Below are 16,274 nucleotides of genomic sequence, written 5' to 3'. Positions count from 1 at the left end.
TTAAGAAAGACGTGTTTTATTGTGTTAATGTTGTCATTTTGAGCTAAAAATAAATGGCTAAATGATCATTTGTTTTCCATGTGTTGATATCACAAAGAATATGCATCTACTTAAATCAAATTCAAGTCAAATGGTTAAAAAAAACAATTTCACACACAAAAAAAAAGAGCTACAAAATTCACCACGCTGGGAAGGGTGAAGACAATTGGGTCGCCCGGCACGCCACGAGGTGTTTTCACACTTTTCTCTCTTGTTTATACACAAAGTTCAAACCTTGGTAGAAACATGCCCAACATTATACAATGAAACCAACTTCAGAGTCACACTGCGAGGGATCAAAGATTTATGTACATTTGACAAGCTGAGAAGGTTTACTTCTTCTTGACCTCACTGATCTGTGTGATATCCCAGCTGGAGAGTCAGATGAGGCTGGAGTATTTTTCATCAAAGCTTTATTACCAATGCACACTGGGAGATCCCACTACATGCAGTCACAGCAAGCACCATGTGGCTCTTGGGGGGTATCTTACTGAGGCAGCTCTTACTCCTCATTTTATGACAGGCAGAACCCCACTGTCAATAAATTCCTCACTCTGCACAGTTACACACCAAAGTTTAGCTAAACTACCTGCTTTGGCATGTCAGAGGTCAGGTTCAGCAACTTAATCTCATTCTTGACAGCTTTAAAGCCACATGAAATGCTTTGAGAATAAAAGTTCACAATTGTCCTTTAATCTTCGTACAGTCTGTGAGTGTTACAGCTTCTCACCTGCACATCACTCTTTATTTCTTCCCTTTCCGTTTATCTTGTATTCAACACTGTAAAGAGCTTTTATTATGAAGGTTCTCAGGGAGGAGGAGACTTCCGGTAGAATCGAAAGTCGGTTTTTCTTTGTTCGCCATCTTGTTCAGAGTAACGTATCTGTGTCTGGGAGCGGTCGGTGAGGATCAGCTGTAACGGGACTGTTACCGAGGATGAAGATGATGATGATCGTGCTCCTCTTACTCAGTAAGAAACACACACAGAGGTGTTTTTAACCGCAAATGTTCACGTTCATCGTGCTCGTTCATGTGATGAAGCTCGTCCCCGCGGCCTCCGTGCAGGGCGGATCCCGCACTTTCAGTTGGTTTTATCAGCTGATCATATGTGTGTGTTTAAACCAGAGGTCGGCAACCTTTCTGATGATGAGTCTAAAATTTCCTCAGAAGTAAATGTGCCATATGATTGCTAGCGATGTGCGGTGTTCCAGATCTACTGGTGTTTAGATCAACTGGCGTTGGTCGAACAGATGTGTGGCAGACTTGCGTTTCAGGAGCTGCTACCGACAAACCAGCAAAAAAAACCGTCATCTGTGACACTTATGAGGTTATCTCAAACACACTCCGTCAGTCTCGATGCTGTTGATTGCATTGCAAATCCGTCAGCAGATAAATTGGAGCGGCCGGGCTACGTAAAGAGTTTTAGAGGGGCGTGTCCAGCGGGTGTGTGGACGGGAGCGTGAAACAGTCGCTCCACCTCAAGTCACTACTGCGCAGACTCTGGCCCTTTTTCAATTCTCAAGTACGCGAGTACGTACTCGCGTTCTCGGCGGGTACGTACTCGCCGAGAACGCACGGAGCAGAGTGAAGCTGACCCCCCACCCACTTGAAACGTAAAGGCAAATAGGCGGAGCGGTTAGTGCTACGTTTGTGCAGATTTGTGCAGGTAAAATGAGCGTTTGTGCTGCTACGGTTTCTGAGATATTAAACTTTATTTTATAGGTCATTCAAAGGTCACCATCCCCACAGACTGCTCCAAAACGGACCAAAATGGTCTACTTTTTTAGTGCTACGTTTGTGCTGATTTGTGCAGGTGAAATTAGCGTTTGTGCTGCTACGGTATCTGAGATATAATGATTTTAATTATTACGGCCTACACTGTATAACGCCAGTGTCTGTGGCAGTGAGTTTCAGCAGCTGTGGAGTTTTGCACTTTTATAGAAGGCTGTCCACTTTTTCTAGGCTTGCTGCATATTAACTTTTATTAGTTTACACTTTAGTAACACAATTTATTCAGCGGAAAGGTCAATATTTCTTTTGTTACCAGTGCAGAAACGTACACAAGGTAGGCTAAAGTTTTTCTGTGGCAAAACTGAGTTTCATGTGAAGTGATTCACGTATACCTAAATTATTATTATTTTTTACATACCCAGTTGGCCTCTATGATTTTGTTTTGAATTATATGTTCATTATTATTAATGTAGCTGTCTCAGAAAAAATGAAGTGTTTGCTTTGATAGGTTGTTACCTACGTGTAGAAAACTGAATATTCCACAGCACCTAGGGATCTTCAACCTGCGGCTCTAAAGCAACATGTGCAGTGTTGCCAACTCCTCAGTAAGGAAAATCGCTATTGGCTGTCCTAAAAGTCGCTAGAAGTCACTAAATGACGTCATCCCCTAATTTGCATAATTGGTCATGCTAATGTAATTGTAACCTATGTTGTTGGAAAGAGAAATAACATCGTGGAAGAGACATAAAGTGAGTAAAAAACATCCTAAATGCATTTAGAGTTCATTTAGAACTACAAATAAATTTCTTTTAGCAATTATTGTTTTTTTTAATGTCACAATTCCAACCCTGCTCCTTAAGGAGGAGCAACCCCTCCCCCAAGTTCTCCACCAATCTACACTTTCATATTTTGTGGAATTATTGTTTTTAAGATGGAGCTATTGAATTTGTGAGTTTATTAAATTGAGTCTGAGTATTTAACCCATTAACATGTACTGTACAGCACTTTAGTCCAGTGTGCTACATGTTTTAAAGTCCTTTAGAAACTTTTTTCTTGGACATTTTTGAAAATGTTTAACATTGAAAAAAATCCTTTTGATCCAGACAGTTAGCTATATCATGTATTAACTCAGTAACTAAAACCTCAGTATTTTAAATGTAAGCTTACCTTGTTCAGAAATCAGATGTAACATGCTGTTCTAAGAATCCTTCAGACACAGTAATGGCAAATAATAGTTTTTTCTGCCAGAAAATGTGTATTTGATGCAAAAGACTGCTAGCTTGTTCGTTTCTCAAAAAGTGTTCATGGGAGTGTAAAATGTTCAAATGTAGTTTTCAATAAAGTTTTTTTAATCCACTCTAAAAAAATAAATACTCAAGCATTTGCGTCGTGGTTTTATGAACAAAAAGTGATTAAAGTAAAGAAATTGAAGTAAAAAAAAATACACTCATTACAAATTTAGCTGATTAAATACAACAAGAGGGTTTTTTTAACCGAACTTTATTGAACAAGTGAACACACAAAGTGAAAGGTCATTTGAAAAAGACATTTTTCAGCAGTAACACCATAACAGAATATCTCATATCATAGCAGCACAAATACTAATTTCACCTGCACAAATCAGCACAAACGTAGCACTAAAAAAGTAGACCATTTTGGCCCATTTTGGAGCAGTCTGGGGGGATGGTGACCTTTGAATGACCTATAAAATAAAGTTTAATATCTCGGAAACCGTAGCAGCACAAACGCTCATTTTACCTGCACAAATCTGCACAAACGTAGCACTAAAAAAGTAGACCATTTTGGCCCGTTTTGGAGCAGTCTGGGGGGATGGTGACGTCATCGGCAAAAAATATAACTTTTAATATCTCGTAAACCGTAGCAGCACAAACGCTCATTTTACCTGCACAAATCTACACAAACGTAGCACTAACTGCTCCGCCTATTTGCCTTTACGTTTCAAGTGGGTGGGGGGTCAGCTTCACTCACTCCACGGAAGTACGGACTCGCCGAGAACGCGAGCACTGACTCGCGATTTGTACAATTGGAACACCAGCGTACTTGATGATGTCACAGGTCCGGAGTTTTTACTGCCGTCCTTAATTTAACTGTGAGTAATATGTTATGAAGCTTAACTTTAATCACAGCCAAACCGGTCTACTCAGGAACAAATAAAACACTGAAATAAACCAAACATTAACATTTAGAAGTGATCTAAGTGACTTCTATATCATGTTTAACCTCAGTAGTGAAATCTCTATTAATAAAAATAGTGTACATGTACATACGTGTACATACCTTAATAAAAACAAGCAGGTGAGATGTTAGAACGCTTTTATTTTTATTTTAGTGGACACTCAGTACAATAGACAGCTACTGGGGTTTGTTTAACCTGAGTAGCAAAAAGACCGCGGGGGGGTTGAAAACGATGTGCCGAGAGTCGGCTGTTCTCGCCGGCTGTAATAATCCTCGACCTCGCTGTCTGCTATGGAGCTGGTGGGTCACAGACGTCTCCGAAAACGTCGGAGCTCGTTTGGAAATATATGATATCTTGATAAACTGAGCAGATATTCGAAGTTTACACAGCTACATTCTCGCTTGAAAAGAACTTAAAAGTTTATTTTGTGACCCAGAAAGAGTAATATTTAAATTTTTTTAGCCCCGCTCGTCCGCCATTGCCGCGTTTGAGTTTTGGACGAAATGCATTCTGGGATATTTAGCTGTACCAAGTCCACACAAGTCACCACCGATGCATGCTCGATAAAACGGGCGGAGCGAGAACACATCCGGGAATTCTTCGCGTTCTCGGCTTGATGCGTACTTCGAATTGGAACAGTACTTGGTCTCCGACTGATGACGTATCACGAGTACACGAGAACGCAAGTACGCATATTGAGAAAGGCCCACAAGCTCCAAAAATGCAAGATGGCAGCCTCCACAAGCGGGTATTTTGTCTTCATTTTTGCACAATGGGAGGAGGCGGTGTCGCGTCGTCCATGTTTTCTACAGTCAGTGGTTTAAACATGTGTGTAGTACAGACAGCAGGAGACAGTGAGGTTGGATGCTAACAGGCAGGACTGGAAACCGGGCCTGCAGGGCTCTGTGAGTCTCCTACACCGACACCCTGGCTGTGCACTATTGTACTGAGCAGCGTGTGTGAGACAGATGATCTGACGTGTCTGAGCTCAGACTGCAGCTACAGGAAGTTCCCACTGAGCCTTTTTAGATGTAACTCCAAACGCGAGCAGGGGGAGGAGCCACAGACACAAACAGGAAGTAGAAACAGTAAACCAGCCCTCCTCCTGTCACACAGCCAGGGTGCTGTTAGCTCAGTGCTGATGGAGCTGAGACCTCCACCCACACAGAGAGACAAGCACTCCCACCTAAAGAGGCAGAAACATGTACTACATATGGTACTACGTGTAAATACTACATATTTGTCCTGCTGCAGCTGAGGAGCATAAAATCATTCAGTTAGTAACATAAAGTTTTATCTTTTGTCTGATGTCACAGCCTGAGTTACTTCCAGCTGATGTTATTCACAGCATATAGGCTACATTCATTTATCATAATTAACTGCAGACAGATGAGCTTTATCCACCTGACCTGAGTCTCTCTCACTGCACACTGGACCTGAGTGACCCTCACAGGAAGCTTCTCTCAGCTGCTTCCTCTGTGATGTTCTGAGTACAGGTTTCTGTGTGAGGGCAGGACACATGTGCAGAAGCCTTTACTGCACATGTGTGTTTGTGTTGTGTTGGTGATCTGAGCTGGATGGAGACACTGATGAGCTGGACAGGTTCACTGTGACAGACCTGAGCTGATGGTTCATTATCACTGTTTCTTTGCTGAAGTGTGTGTGTGTGTGTGTGTGTGTGTGTGTGTGTGTGTGTGTGTGTGAGAGAGAGAAAGGTCATGTGACTGGAAGCACAGGTCTCACCTGTTTCATGTTTCTCTCTTCAGTTTCCCAGCATGCCTCAGGGGTGGAGGTGTATGAGGGGAAGGAGTCTGTTCTGCTGCCCTGTCAGGTACCAGCTGATGTTTCCAGGAGCTCCACAGCAGCAGTGTGGGACCGTGATGGGCTCAGCAACCCAACAGTTCACCTGCGTAGGCAGAAAAGTGACAATCTTGATGAGCGTGATGATCTTAGTCGTCAGAATGATCGTTACAAACATCGAACATCAGTGAGAGTCGACGCTCTGCAGACTGGAGACCTCAGCCTCACTCTGAGGAAGCCCACAGTCTCTGACAGTGGAAGCTACACCTGCATCACCCGCAGGGCTGGAGAAGATCTGAGCAAAACTGTAGTACAGCTGAAAGTCACAGGTCAGTGGACCGAGGTCAGATGGATGTGAGTTCATACAAACATGTTGATGATGTTCATGTCTCCTGTGTTTGTTACAGAACCTCCTCCTCCTCCTCCAGTCTGGCCCATAGTCCTCTCAGCTGTGCTTCCTCTGATCATCCTGGCTGCTGCCTTTAGTCTGTTTGTGTGCTGTGCATATAAAAGGATAAAGGACAGCAAAGGTGTGTGTGTGTGTGTGTGTTTTATAATGTGTGTGTGTGTGTTTTATAATGTGTGTGTGTGCGTTTCCACAGAGCAGACCAAGAAGTGGAAGCAGCAGCCGTCACCTTCACCTGTTACTCAGTAACACCACAGTCACACAGTCAGTCATTCAGTTGTTGTGTTCATCTTATCAATAACAATAATTCATCTCGATGCGTGCTCAGTCATTCAGGTATCTTATGGTATTCAACTCTGTGCACTTTGCTGTTATTTATCGTCCCCTTAAATACAAAGAACTTCATAAATGACTTTTCCTGGCTGGGCCCAACTACGATCATGTTCTTATTGTGGGAGATTTTCATCTTAATTGTACATTAAGATTTAATGTACATGTCTGCTGTCCTGACAAACCTCTGGTGAAGGAGTTTTTAAGCCTTATTGACTCTTTTAATCTGGTCCCGTCTGTAGCTGGTCCCACACACGAACACTAGACCTGGTCCTGTCACACAGTCCACCTGTGTCTAATGTGGAAGTGACCGTATGGCTGTATTATTTGATGCTGTGTTTTCACACACTACAGTTCAAACCAGCGCTCCTGTTCGCCGCTGTCGGATTGATTTCAATCTTCTTGAACTATCCTGGACTCTGTGGCGCCACTAAAAACCAGGCAGCCCAAGGCTAAAACCAAGCCTTGGTTTAGTGACATGATGCAGGCTGTGAGAAGGGAGTGTCGTAGAGCTGAACGCAGATGGAAGAGGGGCAAACTTCAGGCGTCTCTTCTAACCTTAAAGGACTGCTGGACAAAATGCTGCTGCACAACTTTTAACTGGAACTCCCAGTTCAAGTCCCATCCTGGCTGTCTGTATATGTTAGAGTTCATTTTAAAATTCAGTTTGTTTTTAAATTGCCCCACCCTGACCTTAACCACCCCCAGGTTTCTCAGGTCAGCTGATTAGCTGCTCCTGGAGGTACCCAGGTCCAAGAGGAACAAATTTGCCACATGTGGGACTAATAAAGGTGATCTTATCTTCAGCTCAGAGGGGACAGGGCCTTCTCCATTGCTGCTCCTAATCTCTGGAACAATCTGGCCCAGCACATTAGAGACGCCCCTTCATTGTCCACTTTTAAAACACATCTTCTCATTTTACTGCTTTAATTTGATCTAATGTGCTGATTTTGTTGTTTCCATTTAATTTGACCTCTTTTTTATTTGTGTATTGTTTTCTTCTTTCTTTGTGGGCACGGTGGTTAGCACTGTTGCTGCACAGCAAGAAGGTCCTGAGTTCAACTCCACCATCAGGTCTTTCTGTGTGGAGTTTGCATGTTCTCCCCGTGTTTGTGTGGGTTCTCCCTGTGTTTGTGTGGGTTCTCCCCGTGTACTCCGGCTTCCTCCCACAGTCCACATCCAGTTTGTGGAGATAGGTTCATTGAAAAAATCTAAATTGCCCATAGTTGTGAATCTGTGAGTGAATGTGAGTGCGAATGGCTGCCTGTCTGTCTGTCTGTGTGTTGGCCCTGCGACAGACTGGCGACCTGTCCAGGGTGTACCCCGCCTCTCGCCCTATGACAGCTGGGAAAGGCTCCAGCAGCCCCCACGACCCTGAAAAGGATAAGTGGAAGTGAATGGATGGAAGTTTTCTGTTTGTCATGTCAGAACTTTGTTTGCAGCTGGGACTTGTCTGACAGCGCTTCATGAATAAATTGATTACTTACAGTGTTACTGGTTTTAACTAATATCTGCTAGAATCTCTGCAGACCATCAGTAGCAGCCTGAAGCACAAGAATTAGTTTAAGTCTCCTTCATGTCTCTAAAGAAGTGCTGACACATGCACAACTTTCACAGATTAAATACATGTTTGTTATAATTCAAAGTTAGTACTGCCTGTAGCAGCTGTTTGTGCAGCCTCACACATCAACACACAACAGTTCAGCTCCAAGTCAGAGAAACACTGAGAACAGCTGGTTACACAGAGGACAGGATGGACCATCAACCTCACTCATGTCTGTCTGTAAACCTCATGTTCTCCTCTCAGCTCTGCTGCCAGAGGTGGTGGAGGTGCCACAGGGGGAGGAGTCTGTCCTGCTGCCCTTTAAAGCTACAGCTGACCTTCCTCAGGACGTCACAGTGGAGTGGACACTCACTGAACCCAAACACATGATGGTCCACGTGTATGAGAGTGGAAACAATCTGTCAGATAAACAGCACCAGCGTTACAGAGGTCGCACAGAGATGAAGGATAAAGATCCACTGAGAACTAAAGACCTCAGTCTGACCCTGAAAGACCTCTGCCTTACTGACAGTGGACTCTACATCTGCTTCGTCTGCAACAAGGATGGACTCATGCTGCTACAGAAAGTAGTGATACTCAAAGTCAGAGGTGAGTGTAGCAGCTGTTTGTCCACATCACAATTCCTCCATGAATAAGATCCAATCAGACAGATTCTTTGGTGCTGTGTTCTTTATTCTTTTAAGATAACCTTACTAAATGTCTGGATATGACAGTATTTGTATCATCATCTGTTTGCTACTACACATAGTTGTAACCCCCATTACTGGTTTCATTCTCAAATGCTGTTTTCGAGGCCCATTTTCAGAATATGTCCAGTGTTTTCAGTTCGACAATAACAGGTCCAACAAAGCTTTGGCAGGAGAACATGCAAAGACATGATTTGTTAGCATTTGTAGCATAGAATTGATCACACATAGTGCTGAATTTCTCTGTGTTTTTGTCTCAGCAGTGCACACAGTGGGAATATTGAGTCTCATCATCATGGAACAGTAACAGTGAGCTTTTTTATCTGTCTGTTCTTCTGTTTTCTCTCAGCTCCTCAGCCAGAGGTGGTGAATGCAACAGATGCAGACGAGTCTGCCCTGCTGCCCTTTACAACCACGGCCGGCCTTCGTCAGGACGTCACAGTGGAGTGGACTGTCACTGAACCCCCAAAGAGGAAGGTCCACGTGTATGAGAGTGGAAACAATCTGTCAGATAAACAGGACCAGCGTTACAGAGGTCGCACAGAGATGAAGGATAAAGATCCACTGAGAACTGGAGACCTCAGTCTGACCCTGAAAGACCTCCACCTCACTGACAGTGGAGTCTACACCTGCACCGTCTACGACAAGGATGGACACATGCTGCTACAGAAAGTAGTGACTCTCAGAGTCAGAGGTGAGTGTAACAGCTGTTTGTCCACAGTGTGAATCCCTGCATGTGTAAACCTGTGTGTCCAGCTGTTTGCAGCTGTGTGAGAATAAAAGCTGCACAGCTGTTTGTGCAGCCTCACACATCAACACACAACAGTTCAGCTCCAAGTCAGAGAAACACTGAGAACAGCTGGTTACACAGAGGACAGGATGGACCATCAACTCATGTCTGTGTGTCTTTACAGAGAGTCTGCCAGACATTGTGCAGGTGGTAAAAGGAGCGGCGTCCATCGAGCTGCCCTTAAAAACCACAGCTGACCTTCCTCAGGACGTCAAAGTGGAGTGGAAACTCACTCAACCCAAAGACATGACAGTCCACGTGTATGAGAGTGGAAAGAGTGTGTCATATATCCAATACCAGGATAACAAGGATCGCACAGAGATGAAGGAAGATCCACTGAGCACTAAAGACCTCAGTCTGACCCTGAAACAACCCCACTTTAGTGACACTGGAGTCTACACCTGCACTGTCTGCAACAAGGATGAACACAAGCTGCTGCAGAAATCAGTGACTCTCCATGCCATGGGTGAGTGAAACAGCTGTTTGTGTGAATCCAGCATGAATGAGTGAAATCAAAGAGCTGCTGATGGATCTGTGATAACCTGATACGGTAAAATAATGTTTCTGATGAGACACAAAAGTGCTGAAAATGAATTTTAATAACTGAAAGTGTAATGAGATATTTTGCGTTTTCTATCTAATACAAGCATGTTCTTCACTGAGCTCTCTATCATCATCATCATCGTTGTTAATAAGAAGCTGCAGACATTCACTGATCAGTACAGATGAATACATTTGCTGGCACTGCTACTCTTAAGGGTTCTGCTGATTGGTCAGCGTCTTTAATGAGACTTTTTGGTAAATAAGGAACAGAATGCTTCATCTTATATATATATAAATGTATGGGCTCAAATTGTGGTCAAAATACTTTGTAAATCAGGATTTGTATGTGTAAAAAAGATTTGTGTGTGGCCAAAAAATACGGGAGGAGTCTGTGCTGCTGCCTTTAAGACCAAAGATGACCTGGATCAAGTTTGTCACACTGGAGTGGACTCTTGTTAAGAGATATATTCTAAAACACTTCTTCAGCAGCGAATCAGAGAAGAGAAACACACAGATTTACTTGCTAGCAAGGGCAGCCTAGAGTGAGACTCAGAGACCCGCCCTGAGGACTGCCCTGCTCCTTTAGTTATACTCTTCAGTGAGCGTTTGTTCCTTACATTGGAATGTGGAGGTGTGTGTGTGTGTGTGTGTGTGTGTGTGTGTGTGTGTGTGTGTGTGTGTGTGTGTGTGGGGTCAGAGTGTGACCCCATAAATGACTTCCCTAAACCTGCTGGTCTGGAAAGTCCAGCAGTTCATCTAAAAGCACTTAGACTAAAACAGATATAACTACGTTCATCCTACCGTAAAACAATAAGAGAAGGTACGACCTTTCCCATGCTCCCAGGATGTGGGGGTGAACGCCAGAACACCCTGGAACGTTACAGACTTCCTAGGATGAGACCAACTACATACTTCTAAACACAAATGATTACATGCAGTATTCTACCATATTCAAACTTATATCATTATATCATTAAAGATTATACTGACTAATAAGTACAATTTTCCATTGACAACTCTCAATGGTGTCTGTCTGTCTCTTTTCAGACGACCTTGTGAAGATAAAGGGGGCAGTGTATGGAGACAAGTCTTATTTGTTAGAATTTAACAAAACAGATAAACACCGTGACGTTTCCACAGTGGAGTGGAAACTCATATACCCCAAATACAAGTTGATGAAGAAAATACGTAACCATCAGGGAAGTGAGGTAGACTTCAGTCTGAACCTGGAAGACCTCCAGCTCACTGACAGTGGAGTCTACACCTGCACCACCTATAAGGAGGATGAACACGCTCTGCTACAGAGATCAGTAACTCTCAGTGTCAGAGGTGAGTGTAACAGCTGTTTGTCCACAGTGTGAATCCCTGCATGTGTAAACCTGTGTGTCCAGCTGTTTGCAGCTGTGTGAGAATAAAAGCTGCACAGCTGTTTGTGCAGCCTCACTCATCAACACACAACAGTTCAGCTCCAAGTCAGAGAAACACTGAGAACAGCTGGTTACACAGAGGACAGGATGGACCATCAACTCATGTCTGTGTGTGTTCATGTTCTGCTCTCAGACTTCCAGATGGAAGTGGTGGAGGTGCCACAGGGGGAGGAGTCTGTCCTGCTGCCCTTTAAAACCACAGCTGACCTTCATTATGTTAGCAAAGTGTTCTGGATGCTCACTGAACACAAAACCGTCATACTCGATGTGTATGAGAGTGAACCCAGCAACCAGCAAAATCAACAGGACCCGCGTTACAGAGGTCGCACAAAGATGGAGGAAGATCCACTGAGAACTGGAGACCTCAGTCTGACCCTGAAACACCCCCGCCTTGATGACAGTTGTAGCTACACCTGCAGCGTTCTCAACAAGGATGGACGCGTGCTGCTACAGAAAGTAGTGACTCTCAAAGTCAGACGTGAGTGTACCAGTGCAGTAAATATCGAACAAATGCTCTAAAAAGATTGATAAGAAGTTTACACTATTCAATTCAATTCAGTTTTATTTATATAGCGCCAAATCACAACAAAAGTCGCCTCAAGGCGCTTCATAGATACAGAGAAAAACCCAACAATCATATGACCCCCTATGAGCAGCACTTTGGCGACAGTGGGAAGGAAAAACGGCGGGGCCATCTGCTGCGACCGGATGCGACTATAAGAAAGAAAGTGTCACATAAAGATCTGAACACACCTTTAGCTGCACCGTCCCTTTGCTTCTGTAGTGAAACTACAACTAATAACAAATATTTAAGGAGTCTAGTTTGATAAACAGCAGAACTATCTTCACATGATGTCTGCAACCACAGACAGCTGACAGTGTTCATCTGGATGTTCTTAATGGAAGTGTTAGGGTGACTTCTTCAGCCTTCTGAGACTGAAGAAGTCCTGGATGATTGAACGTGCTTCAAGGTTAAATCCACATTCATTTACTGAATTAAAGAGAAATGAAAATAATCATAAGTACTTGCTTGATAATCACCAGGACTTAAGAGCATCTTTTACAAGCCAAATATAGAAGCTAAGTGTGTTCGTTTTATCTACGCGATGGGTATGAATAAAACCTTTGGACCAAACAACACTGAGCCCAGTGAGATAACTAAACTGTAAATGTGTCAGTGCAGAGTGTAAAATAACATTTGTGATACATGTCCTTCAATGTAGTGTTAAACTCACAGCTGAGCTGTTCACGGAGAGCTGTGATTGGCCTACACAGACAGGTGACCAGGTGCTGATTTAGGGAATGCTTGGTTTGCATTTTAAATATCACTCAGTCATAGTCGTTTAACTGTAGGAAGCCAAATCTGTGCAATCTATGGAGTTCATGTATGTGATCGTTTTCATCACCATTAAAGGTTGTTCCAGTGTTCCCACTGCTCAGACTAAACCACAGCTGAGAGGAAACAGTCACATGGTCACCTGGTTTGTGTGTCTGATGTAGACAGACTGAGACTCACTCCTGTTTTCTCCTCTGCAGCAACCTTTAAGGGAATCGTGGCAGACATGCTTCCACGGACGAGGAGGCCACCAAAACAGGAACCGAGGTATGTTTACCTGTGAGGTCACCATGGTAACTGCAGCTGGTCCAGTGTCAATGAGCTGCACTTTAAATATGGAATGATCTTTATATCATAAGAAGGAAGAAGAAAAAGAAAAAATGTAATCTGAGCAAATCATTTCGTTTCACAGGCACAGTTGAATTGCTCGTGCATAAATCCAACAACCTGCACAGAGCTCAGCGGCCACGCCCACAGAGAAGCTGCGAGTGTTTCTCCTGTGATCGTGCTGCATTTTTACACTCGTGCAGTTCATCTGCTGGTGACATTTTGCTGGTTCACATCACTATAGCTGTTACTTGACTTGGCAGTGTGGAGGTGAATCAACCCAGAGGTTGATTGTGTTCATCTGGACGTTTTCAGTGGGAGAAACATTTCATTATCATCCAGGTGACTCATTCAGTCTCAGCCGACTGCAGGTTTCCAACCTTATAAACAGGACATTTGCATAATGACCCAAACTAGCAGCAGTGAGGGAACAATGAACAGTTCAGTGGTGCCCACTGAAAACACAGATGAACACAATTAACCTTTTAGGATGCTTATTTAAAAGCACCTTTCAAGGACACGGAACAGCAAATAAAACAGGCGTGAAAACAGTTATATGGAGTAGGCAACATTAAACAGGTGGGTTTTGAGGTTGGACTTAAAAAGAGGGAATGAGGTGATGTTTCTGAGGTCTGCAGGTAAGGTTGGGGGTCAGAGCAGCTAAAAGCCCCCCATAGAAACAAGACGAGAGGAAGGAAGAGAAAAAGAAAGAGAAGAGGATGATCGGGGGCACTGGAGTGGGATGGTGATCTGAACCAAGCCAGAGATGGTGGGGAGAGACAATGAATAGAGGAGTATTTTAACATTAATGTGAGATTTGACCGGGAGCCAGTGAAGCTGCTTCAGAACAGGGTGATGTGGTAGGTAGAGCTTTGCTTCTCATCCATAAACTCTCTCCATCTGTCATGTGACTCTTGCATAGGTGGTAGAAGAGGTTTGAGTGGGGACGGGTTTTGCAGAGTCCAGTTTTCTGGCCCGTGTCAGACTTTTCTTGCTACAGAGCGAGCCCCTCGTTTAGGAATAATGTCCTGGATTTGTTTTGGTCTTTCTGTTTGTCATCATTTCAGTTTATTCTACAAAATCTCAACAGGATCTTCAGCTTTATTGTGAAAGGTTTATGTGGAAAATAAACAAGCGGACGGCGGAGCCACACGCTGGGTTTACCGTCGTTGTTGCTAACGACAACGCCTAACAACAGTGGCTTGTCTGTCCGTCCACACTGTGGTTATATTAAATATAAGAGAAAGAAAGAACTTTAAGAAATTGATATAGCCACTACAGTGATCATCAAAACCATGACAACAAACCGTAAACAGTTTACATTGTGACACCATGAAACAAACGATCGTGTATAATATGAAACAATAGGCGTTTTCATATCGTCATCAGATATATAGCCTTATATCGAACTGCCCTATCCACTGAAGGGCCAGGGTTCTGACACCAACAGAGTGACCAATCACATCAGGACCCTGGCATCCTTTAGGCAAAGTGATCTGCACAGGCTAAAATGACCTTTGCTAGCAGATTAAGTGTAGCACCGCTGCAGCTCGAGCAGAGGAGAAACCTCTTTGGGTTTTGGCTTCTCTGTGCACCTGGCTGGAGTGCTGCACCGACTTTATGAGGAATTTAATTATTTGCTTGAATTCAGTTTTTTTTCTTGCATGGGACTCATCATATAAAGATTATTCCATATTTAACACTGATTAATGGAACAAGGAGCTCAGAGCTCAGTGAGTGAGGACATGACCTGCCTGTGCAGGTATCAATGTATGAACCTGGTTTAATTCTTGGCTCTGAGCCTCATCCTAGTTCCAGCTGATCGATCACAGATCAGAGAGCTGATCAGTCTGTTTGTAGGATATTGATCAGCTGGCACAGCTGGGATAGACTCCAGCATCAAACCCACGGACCCATGTGAGTGTCTGACTGTCCTCTGTGTCCTCAGGAACACGAACCATGAAGACGTTCCTCTGATGGACGTTCATTCAGCTTGATGGGTCACAGAGGAGGAGGAGCTGGTGATGAAGAGCAGCCTGTGTGTATATACAGTATCTGTTGTGTATTCAGCCCTGAAGAAGATGAAGATGCAGCTTTGCTTTGGCCTTCCTCTGCTAACAGCTAACATCTAACTAACCTCAGCCAGATGTTCTGCAGCTGTTTGTCTAACTTTACAAGTTTATAATGATGATGACCCCGAGCGCGTTTCTGCTGTTCTGATGGATCTCCACAGAGTGTCCTGACTCTGTGTCACATGTTAGCTTCATGTGGGTCAAAGGTCAAAGCTACTGACTGTCAGGAAGCATCAAACATCATGAAACACCCCCTCTGATCTCAGAGCTACCTGAGGCCACACCCACACTTCCTGTCAGTGCCTGTGATTGCTGCCTGAGGTCACTGATGTTGTGATGTTGGTGTTGTATGAACCACATTAAATGTTTTTTACTTATTAACATGACGTCTCGTGTCTCTCTGTCACATATACAGTATTTATTCACGTCAGTCCATTCAGTGCACACTGGTTAGAAACCACAAACGTGTCAGTTATCAAACACTGTGCTGTTGTGTTGCAGCTGCACACACACTAATGTTGGTGTTTTGTGTTCACTGCTGTTGGGTCAAAGCTGTGCTCAGATCAGGCTGTCCTGGTCTGATGGAGCTGCCTGTTCAAACAGTGAATGACCTGGTGTGGAGGGTCCTTTATCATGTTCTGATGGAGCTGTGGGCAGAGGGCAGCCATCATGGTGTTTCCTGTGAGCCGCGGTGCAGCTGTGAGTCAGTATGCTCTATAGAGCACCGATAAACACCAGCAGCTCAGACATTTCATTATTCCAGGGAGGGAGGTGTCAGGAGTGGACGAAGCTGGAAATATGGGGTTTAATTATGGTGGAGGACTCCAGGCAGAGTGGGACAGACACTGGCTGAAGGCTCCATCCACCCGGCCTGGGACACCGTCAGGACCAGCAGCCTTCCTCAGGTCGACGGTTCGCAGTGACCTCGTGCTCGTGCGCTGTGAGGGTGGAGCTTGTGAGGTGAGTGGGTTGTGGTGCAGCACAGTGGCTGATCGATAAATACCATGTCAGTGAATCCAGCAGACG

The 16,274-nt window shown here is 44.0% G+C and overlaps 1 protein-coding gene across 1 annotated transcript; it reads left to right on the top strand.

The window, feature by feature from the left end:
- Window positions 1-866: 866 nt before the first annotated feature.
- On the top strand, window positions 867-15,629 carry LOC102794410 (muscle M-line assembly protein unc-89-like). Its single transcript, XM_006809011.3, has 10 exons — window positions 867-1,009; window positions 5,734-6,096; window positions 6,175-6,297; window positions 8,311-8,655; window positions 9,103-9,447; window positions 9,668-10,009; window positions 11,134-11,415; window positions 11,647-11,991; window positions 13,050-13,116; window positions 15,125-15,629. The coding sequence occupies exons 1-10, from the start codon at window positions 976-978 to the stop codon at window positions 15,171-15,173; spliced, it is 2,295 nt and encodes a 764-aa protein (XP_006809074.2). The 5' UTR covers window positions 867-975; the 3' UTR covers window positions 15,174-15,629.
- Window positions 15,630-16,274: the final 645 nt, after the last annotated feature.

Source organism: Neolamprologus brichardi, chromosome 3 (genome assembly GCF_056152115.1).
Source record: "Neolamprologus brichardi isolate AB-2024 chromosome 3, ASM5615211v1, whole genome shotgun sequence".
In the NCBI taxonomy this organism is placed as follows: Eukaryota; Metazoa; Chordata; class Actinopteri; order Cichliformes; family Cichlidae; genus Neolamprologus; species Neolamprologus brichardi.
The sequence above is the reverse complement of the archived record's forward strand: the minus strand, read 5'-3'. Positions and strand labels throughout refer to the sequence as shown.

Coding starts and splice junctions, on each gene's coding strand:
- LOC102794410 (XM_006809011.3), top strand. CDS start 976: ATGAAGATGATGATGATCGTGCTCCTCTTACTCA. Junction 1,010..5,733: donor GATCGTGCTCCTCTTACTCA/GTAAGAAACACA, acceptor TTCTCTCTTCAG/TTTCCCAGCATGCCTCAGGG. Junction 9,448..9,667: donor AGTGACTCTCAGAGTCAGAG/GTGAGTGTAACA, acceptor GTGTCTTTACAG/AGAGTCTGCCAGACATTGTG.